This window comes from Somniosus microcephalus, chromosome 24, assembly GCF_052327205.1.
Source record: "Somniosus microcephalus isolate GS21.2 chromosome 24, FLI_Smic_1.0, whole genome shotgun sequence".
Lineage (NCBI taxonomy): Eukaryota > Metazoa > Chordata > Chondrichthyes > Squaliformes > Somniosidae > Somniosus > Somniosus microcephalus.
In genome coordinates this window covers 15,610,199-15,628,854 of record NC_141010.1, presented here as the reverse complement: position 1 = coordinate 15,628,854, position 18,656 = coordinate 15,610,199, and the positions used below count along the sequence as shown (strand labels likewise).

At 46.5% G+C, this 18,656-nt stretch overlaps 1 protein-coding gene across 3 annotated transcripts in view; it reads right to left on the bottom strand.

The window, feature by feature from the left end:
• The window catches only part of adam11 (ADAM metallopeptidase domain 11), a 209,242-nt gene that overhangs the window by 88,261 nt on the left and 102,325 nt on the right, over window positions 1–18,656 (bottom strand). For all 3 annotated transcript variants that reach the window (XM_085966258.1, XM_085966257.1, XM_085966259.1), the window contains exons 7-9: window positions 9,047–9,116; window positions 6,972–7,042; window positions 4,270–4,344 (exon numbers count right to left, since the gene is read on the bottom strand). In XM_085966258.1, the coding sequence (XP_085822384.1) occupies window positions 4,270–4,344; window positions 6,972–7,042; window positions 9,047–9,116 (216 nt within the window). The remainder of the gene's footprint in view (window positions 1–4,269; window positions 4,345–6,971; window positions 7,043–9,046; window positions 9,117–18,656) is intronic.

Below are 18,656 nucleotides of genomic sequence, written 5' to 3'. Positions count from 1 at the left end.
ACTATAAATCATTCACTTTAGGTTACAACTAATATTTAGTGGGATTTTAATATTTAAGCATAAAACATTGGTTTGATATAGTCATCGCTTTGTCAATACAAGAAAAATCTAAAACTCCTGAGAAATGTAAACATAACTGATTTACTGTATGTGCTACAATATTTAAAAGTGTCAGCCTGGTTCAGTTGCTAACACCTCACTTCTGAGTCAGAAGACCATGGGTTCAAGCCCCATGCATCAAGCACGTGTTGGAGCCTGGTTTTGCTAAGGAGATAATTTCCCAATGGAAAGGAGGCAAGAGAATGAGTGCTCACGGCATTTTTACCCAGTTGACTGGTTTCCCTAAAGTGCAGGACCTCAACTGTTGCACGTGTAAGCATCAAAGCCCTTGACAACAATCCCATGGAATATATGAATAGGGAAGGCTTTCATTACACCATTGCATAGATAGGGCCGGAATACAGGAAGAGAATATTGAAGGTAAATGTGTGAGCCCAGCAGCAGCTTTATTGCCTTCATTTCATTGCTGCAGTCCATTGTACCGGCACTATCTCAAGGAGCAGACGGGCTGCTAGCAGGAGAGTGCTATCCCATGGAGCCCTGGCTGTACACACCAGTGAGGAATCCCCAAACAGTCGAAAGGAAATACAATCAGGCTCACGCTTCCGCCCGAACTCAAGTGGAGCAAACACTTGAAACAGAGATTCCGCTGTCTGAACAGATCACAGCAGGTGAGTACCGCTATAGAGCCCTCAGAAAGTGTGGAAAACCATCCTGTATCCTGGAGAACTTCTCGGCAAATTGGAGAGGGGGGAAGACAAGCACTCGGATGAGGAGGCTTAAATGGGTGAGGCTGATGTGCAGCCAGGAAGACCGATGCGTCAATCACTGACGGACAGGAGTATCGCCAAAAACATAGAAGATAGGAGCAGGATTGGCCATTCGGCCCCTTGAGCCTGCTCTGCCATTTAATGAGATCATGGCTGATCATCCAAATTCAGTACCCTGTCCCTGCTTTCTCCCCATATCCCTTGATCCCTTTAGCCTTAAGAAATATATCTAACTCCTTCTTGAATATATTTAATGAATTAGCCTCAACTGCCTTCTGTGGTAGAGAATTCCACAGGTTCACCACTCTCTGGGTGAAGAAATTCCTCCTCATCTCTGTCCTAAATGGCTTACCCCTTATCCCTGGACTGTGAAATGTGAGCCTGCATTGGATGGTCCTATGGTACAGTAACTCCATGAGCAACATACTGTGCCTCGTCACAACCGCCTCTGCTACCACCCCTGCCTGTATCTCACCACCTGCAATATTAACATGGCCCTTCTGACAATAGACCTACAAAATACTTCTGAAAGGTGCAACCAGTTCGCTGCTTCAGTGTCCCGTGGAGTTGCTTCAGTGATTCCTCCTCTTGGTGCTCACACTTGGCGAGAGTGTATGGCCCACGTCGGCTTCTATCTAATCTTGCACTCCTTCCAAGTGCTACCTCAGTGGGAAGAGTAAGTACAGCAGCAGACTTGACACAGCCATAGCACCAGACCTCGAATAGCAAAGGAAGCATTTTACAGTTTCTCTTCGGACACCAAATACATCAACAACAGACAGACGTGGGAGTCATGGATAAGTGGAGAGAGGAGCTGAACCTCTGCTGAAGTGGTTTGTTTATGGTAGCCAAATCTGCAGAAAAGTCACTTGAATTTGACTGTAAAAATATTCTAGGGAGAGAGAGATTAATTAATTTCATCACATTAGTAAAATAGCTGCTTACTTTCCACGAGGTATCTATCAGTATGGTAACAAGAAACAGCTTCTTAAGATGAAGGCTTTTTTCCGCCCAGAGGTGGAGGCTAATACCTTGGGGAGTCCCGCAGCTACAGAGCTCCTGCAGCACCTCAAACCTTCCTATTGGTTTGCAGCACATCTGCATGTGAAGTTTGCAGCTTTAATGCAGCATCCGACTGGAGGATGGTAGACAGTGGTGTTCCCCAAGGGACACCGCGGGAGGCTCGGAGGTCAGACCGGGTGGAAGGAGAGCCAGGGAGAAGCAGGCCCCGGGACGTCGGTACCACGGTGGCTGAAGGTTGTCGGGCAGGAATGCGGGAAAGGCGGAGCGAGGCGAGAGCGGACCCTATTGTGATGGCGCCGATGAAGATGGCTGCTGTCCTTGCGGGCTCCGTGCGTACCAGGCAGCTAAGTGTCCTTTGCTGCTTGGTGCGCTTGGCTCATTAAGAAAAAAGCATTTCACTGAATGGATTTCGCTTGTTGTATTTGTTTATGTGGCAAATAAAATTGAAATTGAAATTGAATTGAAAATTTAAAACGAGCATGTAAATCAAATCATTTTAAACAAACAAGTACTTTAAGTAACGTTCTGACACTCCCCTCTTTCACCTGAGCTCGCCACTGAAAGTGCCACTGATTTTACCGACAACACAACAAACGCAACCTAGATTCAACTCGAGCCTCACCAGTAGAGCACATGAAAAGCATAGATTTAATAAAAACTGATCGGCCTGGAGTTTCCGCTCGGTCGCGCTGGTTTTTTCCGATGCGATTCGTCCAAAATCGCCGTAACCGGCGCAAAAGATCGCGGAATTTGAAGCGCAAATTGCGTTCATCGCAACTCGAGTTTCTGCGATCTTTTTGTGCTAGTTTTAAAATCATCGCGCCGGAAGCAGGCCCCGCCCACAAATCTGGCCATGCCCCCCCTCCCCCCCAGGTTGAATTAATCACCGTGGCGAGTTTCTGCGAATTGCGCTCATTTGCGGCCCTTCGAGGAGGCGCCAAAAATTAAGCTGGAACTTTTGGGTGCAAGGACACTAACAGGCACGTTTTAAAAGGTATTAACGAAGGAACTGACTGCTGTACCCCGCGATAACTAGAAAATAGATTTGTATATTTTTTTAAAGTCATATCCAGTAATTTATAATCAGGTTACTCACAGGTGGTGGATTGACACGGTATTGTTTTGTGATAAACCCATTTTCAGTTGTATTAATCAAACTGCACAAAATTACCACTCTTAAATATATCACGGAATTTTTTTTTAAAGCAGAATTTTTCTTAAATTACGTGTTAAAACGCTGCCCGATTGCGCTGGTTCACAGCAGATTTTGTGGTCGCTGTGTTTGAGCGGAAACTTGTGGGGGGGGGGGGGAAACACCACTTTTCAAAACGGGTGCAATTTTGCACCGGGATCGCCGATTGCGCCCAAAGCGGAAACTCAACCGCATTATGTTTATTCAAGTTTGAAGCCATGAGATATTAATATAACATCTGTTACCTGTGACATGCTAAATTGATTGGATTTGTAATTTAAGTTGTGGAATTATTTCGAAATAATCAGTGCAGGAAGTGCACGCAACATATATTGATCAAAAATAATGGGACTGGCAGTGAAGGTCAGTGCAGACTTGTCCAGTCTATTAGATGGCCCAGAAATTGCTGTTGATGATATTAGTGGGTTATAAATCTCATCATTCATCAAGAAACTACTTGTGAAATAACGCTGGATGGCCAGCTGGTGGCGCCGTCCAAGGAGTATAAATACTCGGGCGTGAGCCCAGCTTGTCAGGGACATTTTGTAAGACAAGGAACTAGTGAAGTACAACTAGACCTCCATGTTCTGAAACAAGTTGATTAAAGCCTTGCTTTATGTTCAAGCCAAATGCGTAGTGAGTTTTATTACGTCAGTGGGCGGATGCTAAACACAGTAGAGTGACATTCCTCTGTCTGTTGTTTCTACAGAGGCGTTAGTTAATGCTACTATTGAAATAGTGGAAAAAGGAAGCATCAAGTGCTGTCTGCTATTATTACCAGTTGCAATTTCCATGTTACTTTGTTTTGAAACAGTCACTTTTCAACTAAAGGAGGTAACCGTTCGAGGATCAGGCAGCTTCAAATTAGCTCCTGAACAGTTTGAAGTTGTGGCCCCAATTGCAATGGCTGGAACATTTGATGGCAAGTTTGAAAGAAATCTGACTCTTTAAAATGGTATGTCATATTTTTAATCTATAGATATATATATATGAAAAGGGATATGGTGATAGAGTGAGATGTAAAAAGGTGGGAGGAGGCTCACATGGAATGGCCTGTTTCTGTGCTGTAAATTCTATGTAAACTAGTACCAGTCTCCGAGACCCAGAGGTCAGACTCGCACTACTAATAGGAGAACTGTCACTTGAAGACAGCCTGCGATCGTTGTGTAAACTGCAGCAGTATTCTAAAAAAAAACAACTCAGAATTAAATGCAGCTAACATACCAGAGTGCAGTCATTGACAACCATCAGCTCGATGTATTTGGTTTCTCTCAGAACTGTGTGCTGGCCTCGACGCACCTATAAATGGCAGAGAATTAAAACAAATTCTCAGTGTTAAAGCCTGTCTATTGCTTTATAAGGACTGGCAAGGAAACCAAATGGAATTCATCGATAACAAGCTGAGGAGGCGAACAACTTTCAGCAAGAGGAAGGCTGACATCAGTAAATAAAGTGGGATAAGAACAACCAGTTGGACAGCTGCAGGTTGTGTGAAAGGTCACCGTGTCCAGCAGCAAAGTTCAGATTTAATCACAAAGAGGAGCGTTGCAACAGATTAAAATACAAAACTAGAGAGGGACAATGAAAGCATTGGTTGGGTCTGTCCTCAGTGGTGGTCGCGGGAGTACCGCTGGATTTGCACGTTTGAATTTGGCAGGACTGGCAATTTGGAACGATTTATTCTCAATGCTGCTCCCTTACTGGCAAAGAAGGCCTCCGATAAAGAGCAGTGCCGAGAACAGGCCTTTCCAAATCACCAGTCCAAACGTAATGTGGCATAAGAAACATTATAGCTCAAATAGAAATGGAGTGGACAGTGAAAAAGAAAGACTTGCATTTCTATAGCGCCTTTCAGAACCACCGGATGTCCCAAAGCGCTTTACATCCAATGAAGTAATTTTTGAAGAGTAGTCACTGTTGTAATGTAGGAAACGTGGCAGCCAATTTGCGCACAGCAAGCTCCCACAAACAGCAATGGGATAATGACCAGATAATCTGTTTTAGTGATGTTGGTTGAGGGATAAATATTGGCCAGGACACCGGGGATAACTCCCCTGCTCTTCTTTTGAATTAGTGCCGTGGGATCTTTTACGTCCACCTGAGAGAGCAGACGCGGCCTCGGTTTAACGTCTCATCCAAAAGACGGCACCTCTGACAATGCAGCACTCCCTCAGTACTGCACTGGAGTGTCAGCCTAGATTGACAAGAGGCCCTGTCTGCTCTCTCAGGCGGATGTAAAAGATCCCATGGCACTATTTTGAAGAAGAGCAGGAGAGTTATCCCCGGTGTCCTGGCCAATATTTATCCGTCAATCAACATCTATAAAACAGATCATTACCACATTGCTGTTTGTGGGAGCTTGCTGTGCGCATTGACAGGGCCTCTTGTCAATCTAGACTGACACTCCAGTGCAGTACTGAGGGAGTGCTGCACTGTCGGAGGTGCCGTCTTTCGGATGAGACATTAAACCAAGGCCCCGTCTGGACGTAAAAGATCCCTTGGCACTATTTCGAAGAAGAGCAGGGGAGTTCTCCCCAGTGTCCTGGCCAATATTTATCCCTCAACCAACATCACTAAAACAGATTATCTGGTCATTATCACATTGCTGTTTGTGGGAGCTTGCTGTGTGCAAATTGGTGCCGCGTTTCTGACATTACAATAGTGACTGCACTTCAAAAAGTATCTCATTGGTTGTAAAGCGCTTTGGGACGTCCGGTGGTCGTGAAAGGCGCTATAGAAATGCAAGTCTTTTTTTTTTACGCAAGTTATGAACAAACAGGTAAAACTGGTGAAAAAGCCCATCAGCGCTCACTCTACCATTAGATGATGCGACTTTGTGTAGCATCCTGCCCAATTGCTGCTAACGCCAGCTCCCGAGGGAAGAATGAAAAAAAACGGGGGAAAAGAACCCATGCACAACTCTGGGAAATTCCTCCCCAAGGTGTTGTTACTGTAATATTGATGTTATTTTCAGTTCACAAGCTGTAAACTTTACAGAGTCAGCAGACCCGAGGAGACAGGAACGCCCCTCGTATTGCCAGCAGTCTCAGGCTCAGCCATACGCACTGCACACGTACCTGTACACTTCTAATCCCCTGGGGGTGGGGAAAACAATCGGCGAGCTTGCGATACAACAACTAATATTCTGCTTCAAGGCCGGGCAATCCCCGCTCTTCTGCTCCCTGGTGACTGCTGCTCCTGATTGCTGCTCCTCTCCCGATGCAGCTGCTCAGCTCCGGCATCAGGCTCTGCACTGCCAATCGGAGTTCCCGGCTGTGATAGATCCAGAACTCCCGGCCACATCAAAGAGTCGGCCCCACAACAATGCAGCAGCATCAGATGGCGGGGGGGGGGGGTGGGGAAACAGCAAGTAGGGGCTGACAATGAGAAAACCATCGAAAAGGGAGAATACCTCTGTGAACTGCGTAAGATTAGAGCAGGTATGGCTATGCTGGGAACTCGGTAGGATTAGCAGGTAGGGCGGTCAGGGGAAATGAGAGGGTGAAGAGCGACTTTGAAAACTGGAATGGGAGGAATAATGTCCTTGTGAAATTAGGAGTGCCTCTCTGAAGACCAGAGTGACTGTTCAGGTAGCTCTTGATGAAGCAATAGTCTGGTTGAATATAGATAAACCCAAATATCACTTAATTTTCCTATTTTTTTTTTAAGATTAAAGGTCTATCAATAGTGAACTAAAAAAGTGTATAATATAAAGGCACAACATGTCCCTGGACCCCTCTAGTGTAGCAGTGGGCACAAGGAGGGTGGCAGCTGGATTAGCATTTGGGTGGCAGTGGTTACAGTTCTAAGTTTGCCGCTCGGCTTCCTGGGGAGTTCCTCTTATGGTTAACCATCAGTCAATTGTTGCACAAGGTGAATCCAGCACCTAACCCTTAGTTTACTGACTGTGAAGTCTTTATTCCTACCTGGCGTTTGGTTCGTGTCCTGAAGACTTTTGCAGGAGAGTTCTGTTGTATGCTGTCATCAGTAAAGCACCCTGGGAAAATTCACAGTAAAAAAATGTAAAAATACATCTGCTCGGTGAAAGGTAGCACGGTAGTGATGACATCACTCTTCATTTTAAGTCATGAAAGCAGGTATTATTAGTGTGCAGTTCTTAATGAGATTAAATTCCTTTTTCCTTGGGTGATTTATTTATTGAATACCGTTCTGAAGAGTTCCTTTCACAGCCAGTGGAAAGTGAAAGGAATTGTGCCTAACCTAGCATGTTATCCAGGTCTTGTTGCATGTGGGCATGGACTGCTTCAGTATCTGAGGAGTTGCGAATGGTACTGAACACTGTGTAGTCATCAGAGAACATCCCCACTTCTGACCTTATGATGGAGGGAAGGTCATTGATGAAGCAGCTGAAGATGGTTGGGCCTAGGACACTGCCTTGAGGAACTCTTGCAGCAATGTCCTGGGGCTGAGATGATTGACCTCCAACAACCACAACCATCTTCCTTTGTGCTAGGTATGACTCCAACCAGTGGAGAGCTTTCCCCCTGACCCCCATTGACTTCAGTTTTACTAGGGCCCCTTGGTGCCACACTCGGTCAAATGCTGCCTTGATGTCAAAGGCAGTTATTCCCCCCTCACCTCTAGAATTCAACTCTTTTGTCCATGAATGGACCAAGGATGCAATGAGATCTGAAGCCGAGTGGACCCCAAACTGACCATCAGTGAGCATGTTATTGGTGAGTAAATGCCACTTGATAGCACTGTCGATGACATCTTCCATCACTTTGCTGATGATTGAGAGTAGGCTGAGGGGGCGGTAACTGGCCGGATTGGATTTGTCCTGCTTTATTTAGACAGGATATACCTAGGCAATTTTTCACTTTGTTGGGTAGATGCCAGTGTTGTAGCTGTACTGGAACAGCTTGGCACGGCTTGAAGCATGGCTAGTTCTAGAGCACAAGTCTTCAGCACTACAGCCGGGGTGTTGTCGGGGCCCATAGCCTTTGCTGTATCCAGATTGACTGTGCACTGTAAGAAAGATGGGCGATTATATTGTTGGGAGTTGAAATTAAGACCAACATGTTAAAACATTCATATGAAACTTCTCCATCCACTATTAAAAGTGTTAAACTATTTCTTTTAAAGGGGTCATTACCTTTGTTAAGACAGCAGACTGAAGAATGACATACAAACGCATTAACACATTTGTTACTAATGTCACACAGCACGATCTGGGCCCTTGTGTAGTTTCTGTTATATAATAACTATTAAATTAACCAGTCTTTCCTAAATCTATATGAAGGAGAGAATGAAGAAACAAATCTAATTATGTGTATTATTCACCATAATAACTCTGGCATGTGATCGGGAATGGTAGCATGGTGGTTATTTTACTGGACTAATAATCCAGAGGCCTAGATTCATAATCCCAAAACAATAGTTCAAATCCTACCATGGCAGCTGGGAAATTTAAATTCAGTTAATTAATAAATCTGGAATAAAAAGCTAGTATCAGTAATGGTGATCATGAAACTGCCGGATTCACTAATGTCCTTTAGGGAAGGAAATCTGCTGCCCTTACCCGGTCTGGCCTATATATGACTCCAGACCCACAGCAATGTGGTTGACTCTTAACTGCCCTCTGAAATGGCCTAGCAAGCCGCTCAAACCACTATAAAAAGGACTGCAGCTCAAGGGCAATTAGGGATGGACAATAAATGCTGGCCTTGCCAGCGACGCCCACATTCCGTGAATGAATAAAAAGAATGTGATGCGTCCTATTGCACTAACCCACTTCTCTGTCTCAAACTACTTTTGCTTCATCCAATTGTACGCAACGCTCCATCTGGAAAATCCTTCTTCCCCGGAGAGCGTTGGGCTGTGAGGCTGAAATAGCTCCATGACTTATGGATCAAAGTCTCTATAAAATATAAAACTGAAATACTACAGACAATGATCAACTTGCATTTTCCCCCCCTTTCTATCAAAGCACTGACTCGAAAAACGTATAGTACATAATAGATGAACAAGCATTCCTTACCAGATGATGTACATCCCACAGGGATATCAAGACCAGGAGATCTGTACACAATATGAGATTGTTGTTCATGCTGTATGTAAGAGGAGAACAGTAACATTGTATTTAAGCAGCGTCTGACGTTTTAAATGAACCTACAACTTGATGAACCCGAATACATTTCAGGATCCAATTTGAGAAGGCCTCTATTTATATAATTATGCCTTCACACAGTCTAGCGATACATTGCAGGCAGTGCGCAGCAAGCCATTATTAGATTGCAAGGGTCATTTTCCGTGCAATATAATGTAATGTTAGAGGATGAAGGATTCTACTGTTTCACTCACCACCCACTGCAATGATACAAGTTAAACAGTAATATAATCAGAGGCAAGCTTTCGAAGACAAAACCAAACAACGTTCCATATAAAGCACCCAGAGTAAAACAACCTACATACCGGGACAGGCTTGACACGAGTCTAACCTACAGAAGCGTATGAGTTTGATGAGAGCATAGTGTAATGGCCTTGATTATTTTTCAACATTATCAGAAAGGTATAAGTGTAATTGAAAAGCCCAGTGTTTTGCTCTGATGATGATATATGAGATTTGGATACATTCCCATGATGCCATCAAGGTCTTCACTTTGTGCATTCTTCATTCACATAATGTCGCACTAATCTGACACTGAGGGCTGTTTTCTTTCATACTGGGGGAAAAATTCAGTATCGCCCCATTTGGGGCACCATTATTGGCGGTGCGCAAAGTTTAGCGCCTGGCGCTAATTATCGTCTCCGACAGCAAACTTGGCTTTTATCGCCCCTGAAGGTGATTGGAGCACTAAATCATGCGCTTCACACCTGTCTTAAGGCGCAAAGGCCGAGGAACGAGGTGCTACCTCAGAGCGCTGGCGAAGCAAGGAAGGGCAAATCAAAATAAACCTGCAAAGTGCTGCTCAGTACCCAAAACTCCTTCACACAGCGTTGAATCTCTCCAGAAGTCTCTCTCTCTCTCTCTCAGAATGCGTGGTGCAAAAATGTCACCGACAAAAAAAGGCAGGAAGCGGTCGCCTTTAAATAGCGCTCCCCTAGTCCCTTTCTGACAGCAAAACGCTCCCCTCAACCTGTCGTTGCTAGCGGCAGGCGGTAAGGCAGGGGGCGCCACTCAATATCCAGTCCGGGGCGCTAGCGGGGCGTTGCGCACCCGACTGACGTCATAATCTGCCGGCGCAGGAGACCGTGGCGGTAGTGTTTAGCGCCGCCGCAAAATGTCTAGTTAATTTCGCAAGCGGCACAAACATCGCCGCGCCCGGGCGCTAGTTGCTTTGCGCCCCAATTGGCGCCCTCTTAAGGCGCTAACGGGAGGCGCAAACAACTGAATTTTTCCCCCAGTGTGTGTTACCAGGACTATTCTTTGGATTCTGACAATCTAGGACTAAACAATTAGAAGTCGGGCAAAAATAGGATTCAGGGAGCTTTACTCCCTGCGTGTTGAAGAACCAACATTACACCAAAATGACACTCACTCTCTAACAATATTTCTATCCTGATTTCTGCGCAATAAGGACTAAAACCAAACATGAATCAGGTCAAAAATAGTGTACTTGCTACAAAAATATCCAAGCAGACTGCAGGAAAACATATTTTGCTATCAGCTTACAACACTTCCTGGAAGTGCAACCCCTGGAGGGAGTACAAGTTGCACTTCAGATGCCAGGGGCGGTGGGGGTGCATATTGTTGGGAGCCCAGGCATGCCGTCTACTCTATGCCCAATAAGCACAGTGCCCTGTAGTGCAGGCTGTGAGTGCTTTGAGTTTCAAGAGCCTGAGTTACACTCATTCTGCTTCCTGTTTCTCGTTGAAGTAGACTGCAGTCGCATACTGTGGCTGGTGTGTATCACCAACCCCCAAGAGCGAAAAATTTGGTTGCTTTGCGCCTCCCGTTAGCGAAATACAGTGGGAGATTAGCGGTGGCGGTAGCCGTTAGCGTCATTGCCGTGCGCAGCGCCCCACTCGCTCCCCGGCCGCAAACTTGGCTCGCGCCCCCTGACCTACTGCCGGACGCTATGTCCGACAGGGTTAGGGTGGCGTTTTTGCAGCCGGGGCTGCGATATTGAATGGTAGCGCCCCAAGAGGGAGGGGGAGCGCTTCCAGTAGCGTCCCGCCTCCTACTTGGGGCGCTACCATTGAATTTCGGGCGCGGGGGGGCTAACTTTTTCGGGGCGTTAAAAGTAGCACCCTGGCGAAGTCGAGCCAATTTTCCCCCCTTAGCATCTTAGCGCTTCAGGGCAGGCCTGCTAAGAAAACAAAATGACTTCTTCTTCTTCTAGTAGGGTCACCCTTCATTAGTAAAGCTGGCTTCATTGACCTCCTGAGGCGTTGTGCGTTTCAAACCGTTAACGGTGGTTGGAAGGGTAGCAGCAGCAGCCCTTCACTAGCTGCGACGGGCACCCAACATTCGGCTCCTGGTGCCAGCCAGTGGCCTAGTGGGTCGCACCCTCGCCACTGAGTCAGAAGGTTCTGGGCTCACAGTCCCACTCCAGAGACTTGAGCACAAAAATCTAGGTCGTCACTCCAGTGCAGTGCTGAGGGAGTGCTGCGCTGCTGGAGGTGCTGTCTTTCGGATGCTCTCTCAGATGGACGTAAAAGATCCCATGGCGCTATTACGAAGAAGAGCAGGGGGAGTTATCCCCGGTGTTCTGGCCAGTATTTATCCCTCAATCAACATCACTAAAAACAGATTATCTGGTCATTATCACATTGCTGCTTGTGGGAGCTTGCTGTGCGCAAATTGGCTGCTGCGTTTGCTACATTACAACAGTGACTGCACTTCTAAAAGTACTTCATTGGATGTAAAGGGCTTTGGGACGTCCTGAGGACGTGAAAGGCGCTATATAAACGTGAGTCTTTCTTTCTTCTTTCCTGACTCCTGTGCTGCCCCCAACGCATTATGCTTTAGATGTTGGGCGTGCCACAAAAATAATTTCATTATAGAGTGAGGTCAGTCCAGTGCACAAGCACCTGAGGAGCAGTGGTCTCCTGCTACCTAGACCACGTTATCATCTCACTGTATATCGGCCACCTTAGCTACTTCTGTTCTCGACCCCTATGTAATACAGTGCACGCATTTACAAATACTGAGACTGGTCTATTGGTTTGATGCTGTATTGCTCCCAACCAATCATTTGTACAGTCTTAAACCCTAAAGTATTGGCAGATTACCAGCACCATGTACCAAATTCACACTGGTATATTTGCCAAGGTGGGACCTGGCAGCTGCTAAATTCCTACAATACCACTGCAAAATAAAGCACACGAGTATAAGCTGTGGCTCAGTAGGTAGCACTCTTGCCTCTGAGTCAGAAGGGTGTGGGTTCTAAGTCCCACTCCAGAGACTTGAGCACAAAAATCCAGGCTGACACTCCAGTGCAATACTGAAGGAGTGCTGCACTGTCGAAGGTGCCGTCTTTCAGATGAGACATTAAACCCCGTCTGCTCTCTCAGGTGGACGTAAAAGATCCCATGGCACTATTTTGAAGAAGAGCAGGGGAGTTCTCTCCCTGGTGTCCTGGCCAATATTTATCCCTTAACCAATATCACTAAATAAACAGATTATCTGGTCATTATCACATGGCTGTTTGTGGGAGCTTTCTGTGCGCACATGGCTGCCGTGTTTCCTACATTACAACAGTGACTACACTTCAAAAAGTACTTCATTGGCTGTAAAGTGCTTTGGGATGTCTGGTGGTCATGAAAGGCGCTATATAAATGCAAGTCTTTATAAGTACAACAAATTCATCCACCCGTACAAAGGCTTTAACATAAAAATCGTCCCACAGCAATTCACACCGGCCTGAGGAAAGTGGACAGTGACTTGTCAGAATGCTTGCTTTCTGAAATAAAGTAGTGCAGAGTGCATGGGCGTGGGACTCTTTATTTTTTCTAGGCAAAGTAGAAGTTAGCTTCCGAAAGAGCTGAAAATTAACAACAGCACTCAGGAACAAGCGAGCAACTTTCAGTTTGGCAGCAGTTCAAGATAGAATTATAATTGATAAAAGCGTAGCCAAGACATTATTTTAAATATTTTAAATAGGTTAACAGTTCTCTTACTATAACAAAGGAATTTGATACGGTCGTGTTAAGCATTTGTACGATAATTTACAGGCCCATGCATCTACATAACGTGAGTCAGCATAAAACGGGAGTGCCATCAAACGATCACTCTGCGGGGGGGTGAGGTGGGGGGTGTCGCACTCCCACTGGGATGGTGCAGGGTCTTTGCAGGACATATCAGTACCATATGACCACAGCAGACACTATACTACAAATATCTTACAACAGGGGCTAAAGCTTGGTGAGGGTACCTTAATTGAGACGGAAAGATGAAGGAGAGTATATTTGATTTAAAGAAAATAATCTAGATAATACATAATAATGTGGAAGAGTACTTTGCACTCGCAGTACTAACCCTTCTCTCCTTTTCCTAGCTAATTAATGCAATAAAATAAGGATGTGTCTATTTTTGAGGGAGTTTGGCATTTGTTCCTGGGATATGGGCATCGCCAGCAAGGCCAGCATTTATTGCCCATCCCTAATTGCCCTCGAGAAGGCGGTGGTGAGCCACCTTCTTGAACTGCTGTGGTTTGTTATAACTGAGTGGCTTGCTGGGCCATTTCAGAGGGCTGTTAAGTGTCAACCACATTGCTGTGCGTCTGGAGTCACATATAGGCCAGACCGGGTAAGGACGGCAGATTTCCTTCCCTAAAGGGCATTAGTGAACCAGACAGGTTTTTACGATAATCCGGTAGTTTCATGGTCACCATTACTGATACTAGCTTTTGATTCCAGATTTATTTAATTAACTGAATTTAAATTCCCCAGCTGCCGTGGTGGGATTTGAACTACACATCTCCAGATCATTAGTCGAGGACCTCTGGATTATTAGCCGAGTGACATTACCACTATGCTACCGTACCTATGCTCCAGTTTGCAGAAACCAGTGATGAGTTAAATTGCTGAAATATTCTGATCCTCCTCTTTGTGATCACTCGCAGGCCATATTTCTCCCTGTTGGAGGTTCACCGACACTATCAAGCACACACATTCTGCCCCCATACTGACCTCTTCTCCCCTGGAGGTGAGAGATCTGGCAGTGTGTGGGTTGGTATCATTGCAGCGAGCAGCCGCCGCAGCCAAGAGGCGGGCGGGGACCCAACATTATCTTCTTGTTTCCCGTGCCGTGTGCTGACATTCAGTGCTGTAATACCCACAGATGATGAAATATAATTTCATTTGACTTTTTTTTTAAGGACTGAAACGTGAGCAAGGATCTACTTTGAGTAAAGCGACAAAAACCAAAGCACCAAGTAAAATCTCTTGTGGCCAAGAGCCGAACGCCTCATGTACTACTGAATCCAGTGAGAAATGTGTGCCTGTTGGGGTCTTTTTTCTAATTGGTGTTGTTCCTGTATAAATGCTTCTGACACTTTGGGCTGGATTTTCATTCAGAAGTCGGGAAGGAGGCGGGACTACAACTTTTGGGTTTTAGTCCCGCCTCCATCGAGATGCAGCCAATCTACGCGATTTTCCCTTGATTGACCTTGTTGAGCTCGCCCAGTGGGCTCAGCAGGCCAATTAAGGACCACCCGGCAACAGGTGACGTCACAGACTGAAATTTCATCTGTCAAGACGTGTTGACAGATGAAACATCAGTGTTTCACAGCTGTTTGAAGCTGTCAAACACTGACAGTCTTACTTCTAACCTGAGTCCTTCTACGCAGACTCAGTTAGAAATCTCACCAGCACTGAAAGCTAAAGGCTGTCACTTTTGACAGCTCGCGGCCATTCTGCTTTCTGTGCCGGCTGAATGATGGACTCCCGAAGCCTAGAGGAAGGAAGGCTGTAAAGGTAAGTACTGTTAATTTAAACTTCTTTACACACTTTAGACACACCAAACACACTTACCTTTGCACTCATGCACCTATCACTCACCTGAACACCGACATCTCGACCCTTCCAAGTCCTTCAACCCAACGGCCCGCCTCCTCTAACCTGGCGTGGTTTGGAGCCGTTGGGAATCCCACACGGCACCCTTCAAAATAAGGATTAGGCTAAAAACTGCCTGTTAACAGGCAGTTAATTGGCACTAATCCCTTCCCGCCTCGGGTCGGCGGGTCCCAGTGCGGGGCGGGTACCCGCCTCCTTTGAAACTTACGTGGAGGCGGGTTTTGGGCGGGATGGTGTCGGGACCCCTGAATTCGGGATTTTAGCCCCCCGCACGCCTAAAAGCCCGCCTCACAGCTCCAGGAAAATCTACCCCTTTGACTAAATCCCTCCGTGTACCTTTTTAAAAAAGAGATACGTTTGCGGTGGAATAGGGCCGGTCAGGAAATGTACTTTGCCCAGGCTTAAGGAGGAGAGACTGAAAAAGTGAAGGAAAAGGAAACCCAAGGTGCGGACATGAATCTGCGGGCAGGCGACAAAGGGGCTCGCTCAGTTTGACGGTGGTGGAAGTGGAGGTGGTGCAGCAGGAATGGGTTGGGAGGAGGGCTGCCTCTCTGTGGAATCCCATGACATTCTCGCCACATTGCGGATCTGCAAGGAGACGGAACCGAGCTTCAAGCCCTCAAATCCTATCCCCGGCCCCTGGGTGTTCGCTCAGGCTGAACCAGGTCACCAGGGCCACGCAATTGCACCTCCGCCACGCCGCCCGCCCTCCGCACTTCTTTCACCCACTGCCGCCGAAACCTTTATCCCTAATTTTTTGTTACCTCACAATCTGGCCTCTGCCGAGCACCCCAAACTCCACCCTAAACAAGCCCCACCTCGCCCCAAAATTCTGTCATCCACAGTCTGTCTTACACCATTCCGCTCACCCGTCACTCCTGTTCCCACCAACTGATCAGGAGGAGGAATTCTGGATGATTTTCCGCTCCCTTTCCCGGGGCTTCAAGGCCAATAACATCATCCTTGCAGCTTTCTTGATCTTGATAACTCAGCTACGCACTACCTGAATCAGCAATCCACAAAAGAAAGACTTGCATTTATATAGCGCCCTTCACGACCTCAGGACATCCCAAGGCACTTTACAGCCAATGAAGTGCTTTTGAAGTGTAGTCGCTGCTGTAATGTAGGCAACGCGGCAGCCATTTGGCGCACAGCAAGGTCCCACAAGCAACAATGTGATAATGGCCATATGTTGGCTCGTAATTTGCGGTCAGCGGCAAAGTGAAGGCTCAGCCAGTGTCGGAGCAGTGAATGACTGACCACAACTTCAGGATTTCCGCGTTAGGACGCGTGTGTGCTACATCCTGAAGTTGCGGTCAGTTTCAAAGGAGTAATAACAGCGAACGAACAGCGTTCGCTGTTATTACCTACTGCAAATTCCGGGCCAATCTGTTTTTGTGATATTGGTCGAGGGATTAATATTGGCCAGGGCACCGGGGAGAACTCCCCTGCTCTTCTTCAAAATAGGATCGTTTACATCCACTGGAGAGTGCAGATGGGACTCTCGGTTTAACATCTCATCTGAAAGACGGCACCTCCGACAGTGCAGCACTCCCTCAGCACTGCACTGGGAGTGTCAGCCCTAGATTTTTGTGCTCAAGCCTCTGGAGTGGGATATGAACCCACAACCCGAGTGTGCTACCCACTGAGCCACAGCTGACACCATGAGGAGGAAGCTGCATTTTCACCTCACTGAGCTTCTTACGAGGTGGTTAAAAAGCAGTATTAAAAATGTAGATTAGAACATAAGAAATAGGAGCAGGAGCAGGTCATTCAGCCCCTCGAGCCTACTCCGCCATTTAATGAGATCACGGCTGATCCGATCTTGGCCTCAACTCCCCTTTCCTGCCCGCTCCCCATAACCCTTGACTCCCCTGTTGCTCAAACATCTGTCAATCTCAGCCTTGAATATATTCAATGACTCCACCTCCACAGCTCTCTGGGGTAAAGAATTCCAAAGATTCACGATCCTCTGAGAGAAGAAATTCCTCCTCATCTCTGTCTTAAATGGGCGACCCCTTATTCTGAGACTATGCCCCCTCGTTCTAGATTCCCTGACGAGGGGAAACATCCTCTCAGCATCTACCCTGTCCAACTCCCTCAGAATCTTGTATGTTTCAATAAGATCACCTCTCATTCTTCTAAACTCCAATGATTATAGGCCCAACCTGCTCAACCTTTCCTCATAAGACAACCCTTCCATCCTAGGAATCAACCCAGGTTACAGGGAGGATTTCAAATAGATTACCTGACAGGGGAAAATGGTTAAAAAAAAGTGCAGCCTGTCACACCACTTGAACCTGGCTTGGCTGCGATATGCTGTGACTAGTGATTCCAGCAAAGGCTAACCTACTCACCCTTGTTAGTAAGGTGCACATTCTATTACACTATTTGCACACTGTAACCACACCTGCTTTCATTGATTTAAACTTAAAAGTCATCACAGCTGAATATGATCCATTAGAAGTTATAAAATATAAATCGTTCAAGGAAAAAGGAATTTAATCTCATTAAGAACCACCACATTCTCTCTTTGCACTGCCTCACTCGATTAGTCTCTGGAAGTCACTGGAACGATGCACTGATCTGAACAATTAGTACAAACATACAGTCATATCCACTCCAACAATTCGAATTTCTCCCTTTCAATTCAAAATCTTACAGTGTAAGTGACAGGAAATGGATTTAAAAGGCAGGGGAAAAAAAACCTGTGTCACCTTACTTCCAACAGGGCATCACCTCGGGTTTCCCTAATGCTGTCAATAACAGGGTAAAGAATAATGTGTCTACATTGCAAGCAACGCCATTAACTAGCAAGCTGCATAAAAGTAATGTACACTAGCACAAGCATCACTGCTCACTGCACAGTGATGTCTACCCCCACAGAGTACGAATGTATGAAAAAGGACAGGACCAGATGAGCTGACCCATCAAGACTGTCCGTTCCCAAGTGGTGTAAACGACACACATCGTTTAAACCCATCCCACCACCGCCCAACCCCCTCCACAACCATGCAATCCCCTGGGAGAAGCACATATAAACAGGGAAATAGACCTTGTGCTAACTTAGGCAGAATAAGCACCTCTGGGAAATTCCTCTCCGATTCCTGTAGTCCATCAAGCAAGCTCCAGGAGACCAGGGTGACTGGTACTACACTCTCTGTCAACTCACCTACCTTCTAAGGTGTCTCTCACTCCCTCCACCACCGGCGTACCGTGGCTGAAGCGTGTACCATCTACAAGATGCACTGTAGCAACTCGCCAAGGCTTCTTCGGCAGCACCTCCCAAACCTGCGAACTCTACCACCTAGAAGGACAAGGGCAGCAGGCGCATGGGAACACCACCACCTCCAAGTTCCCCTCCAAGTCACACACCATCCTGACTTAGAAATATATCAGCCGATCCTTCATCATCGTAGGTCAAAATCCTGGAACTCCCTCCCTAACAGCACTGTGGGAGTACCTTCACCACCCGGGCTGCAGCGGTTCAAGGCGGCGGCTCACCACCACCTTCTCAAGGGCCGTTAGGGATGGGCAATAAATGCTGGCCTTGCCAGCGACGCCCACATCCTATGAACGAATTAAAAAAAAACTTGCCCAGCTCCCTTTTGAATGCTTGCAGCAAATCC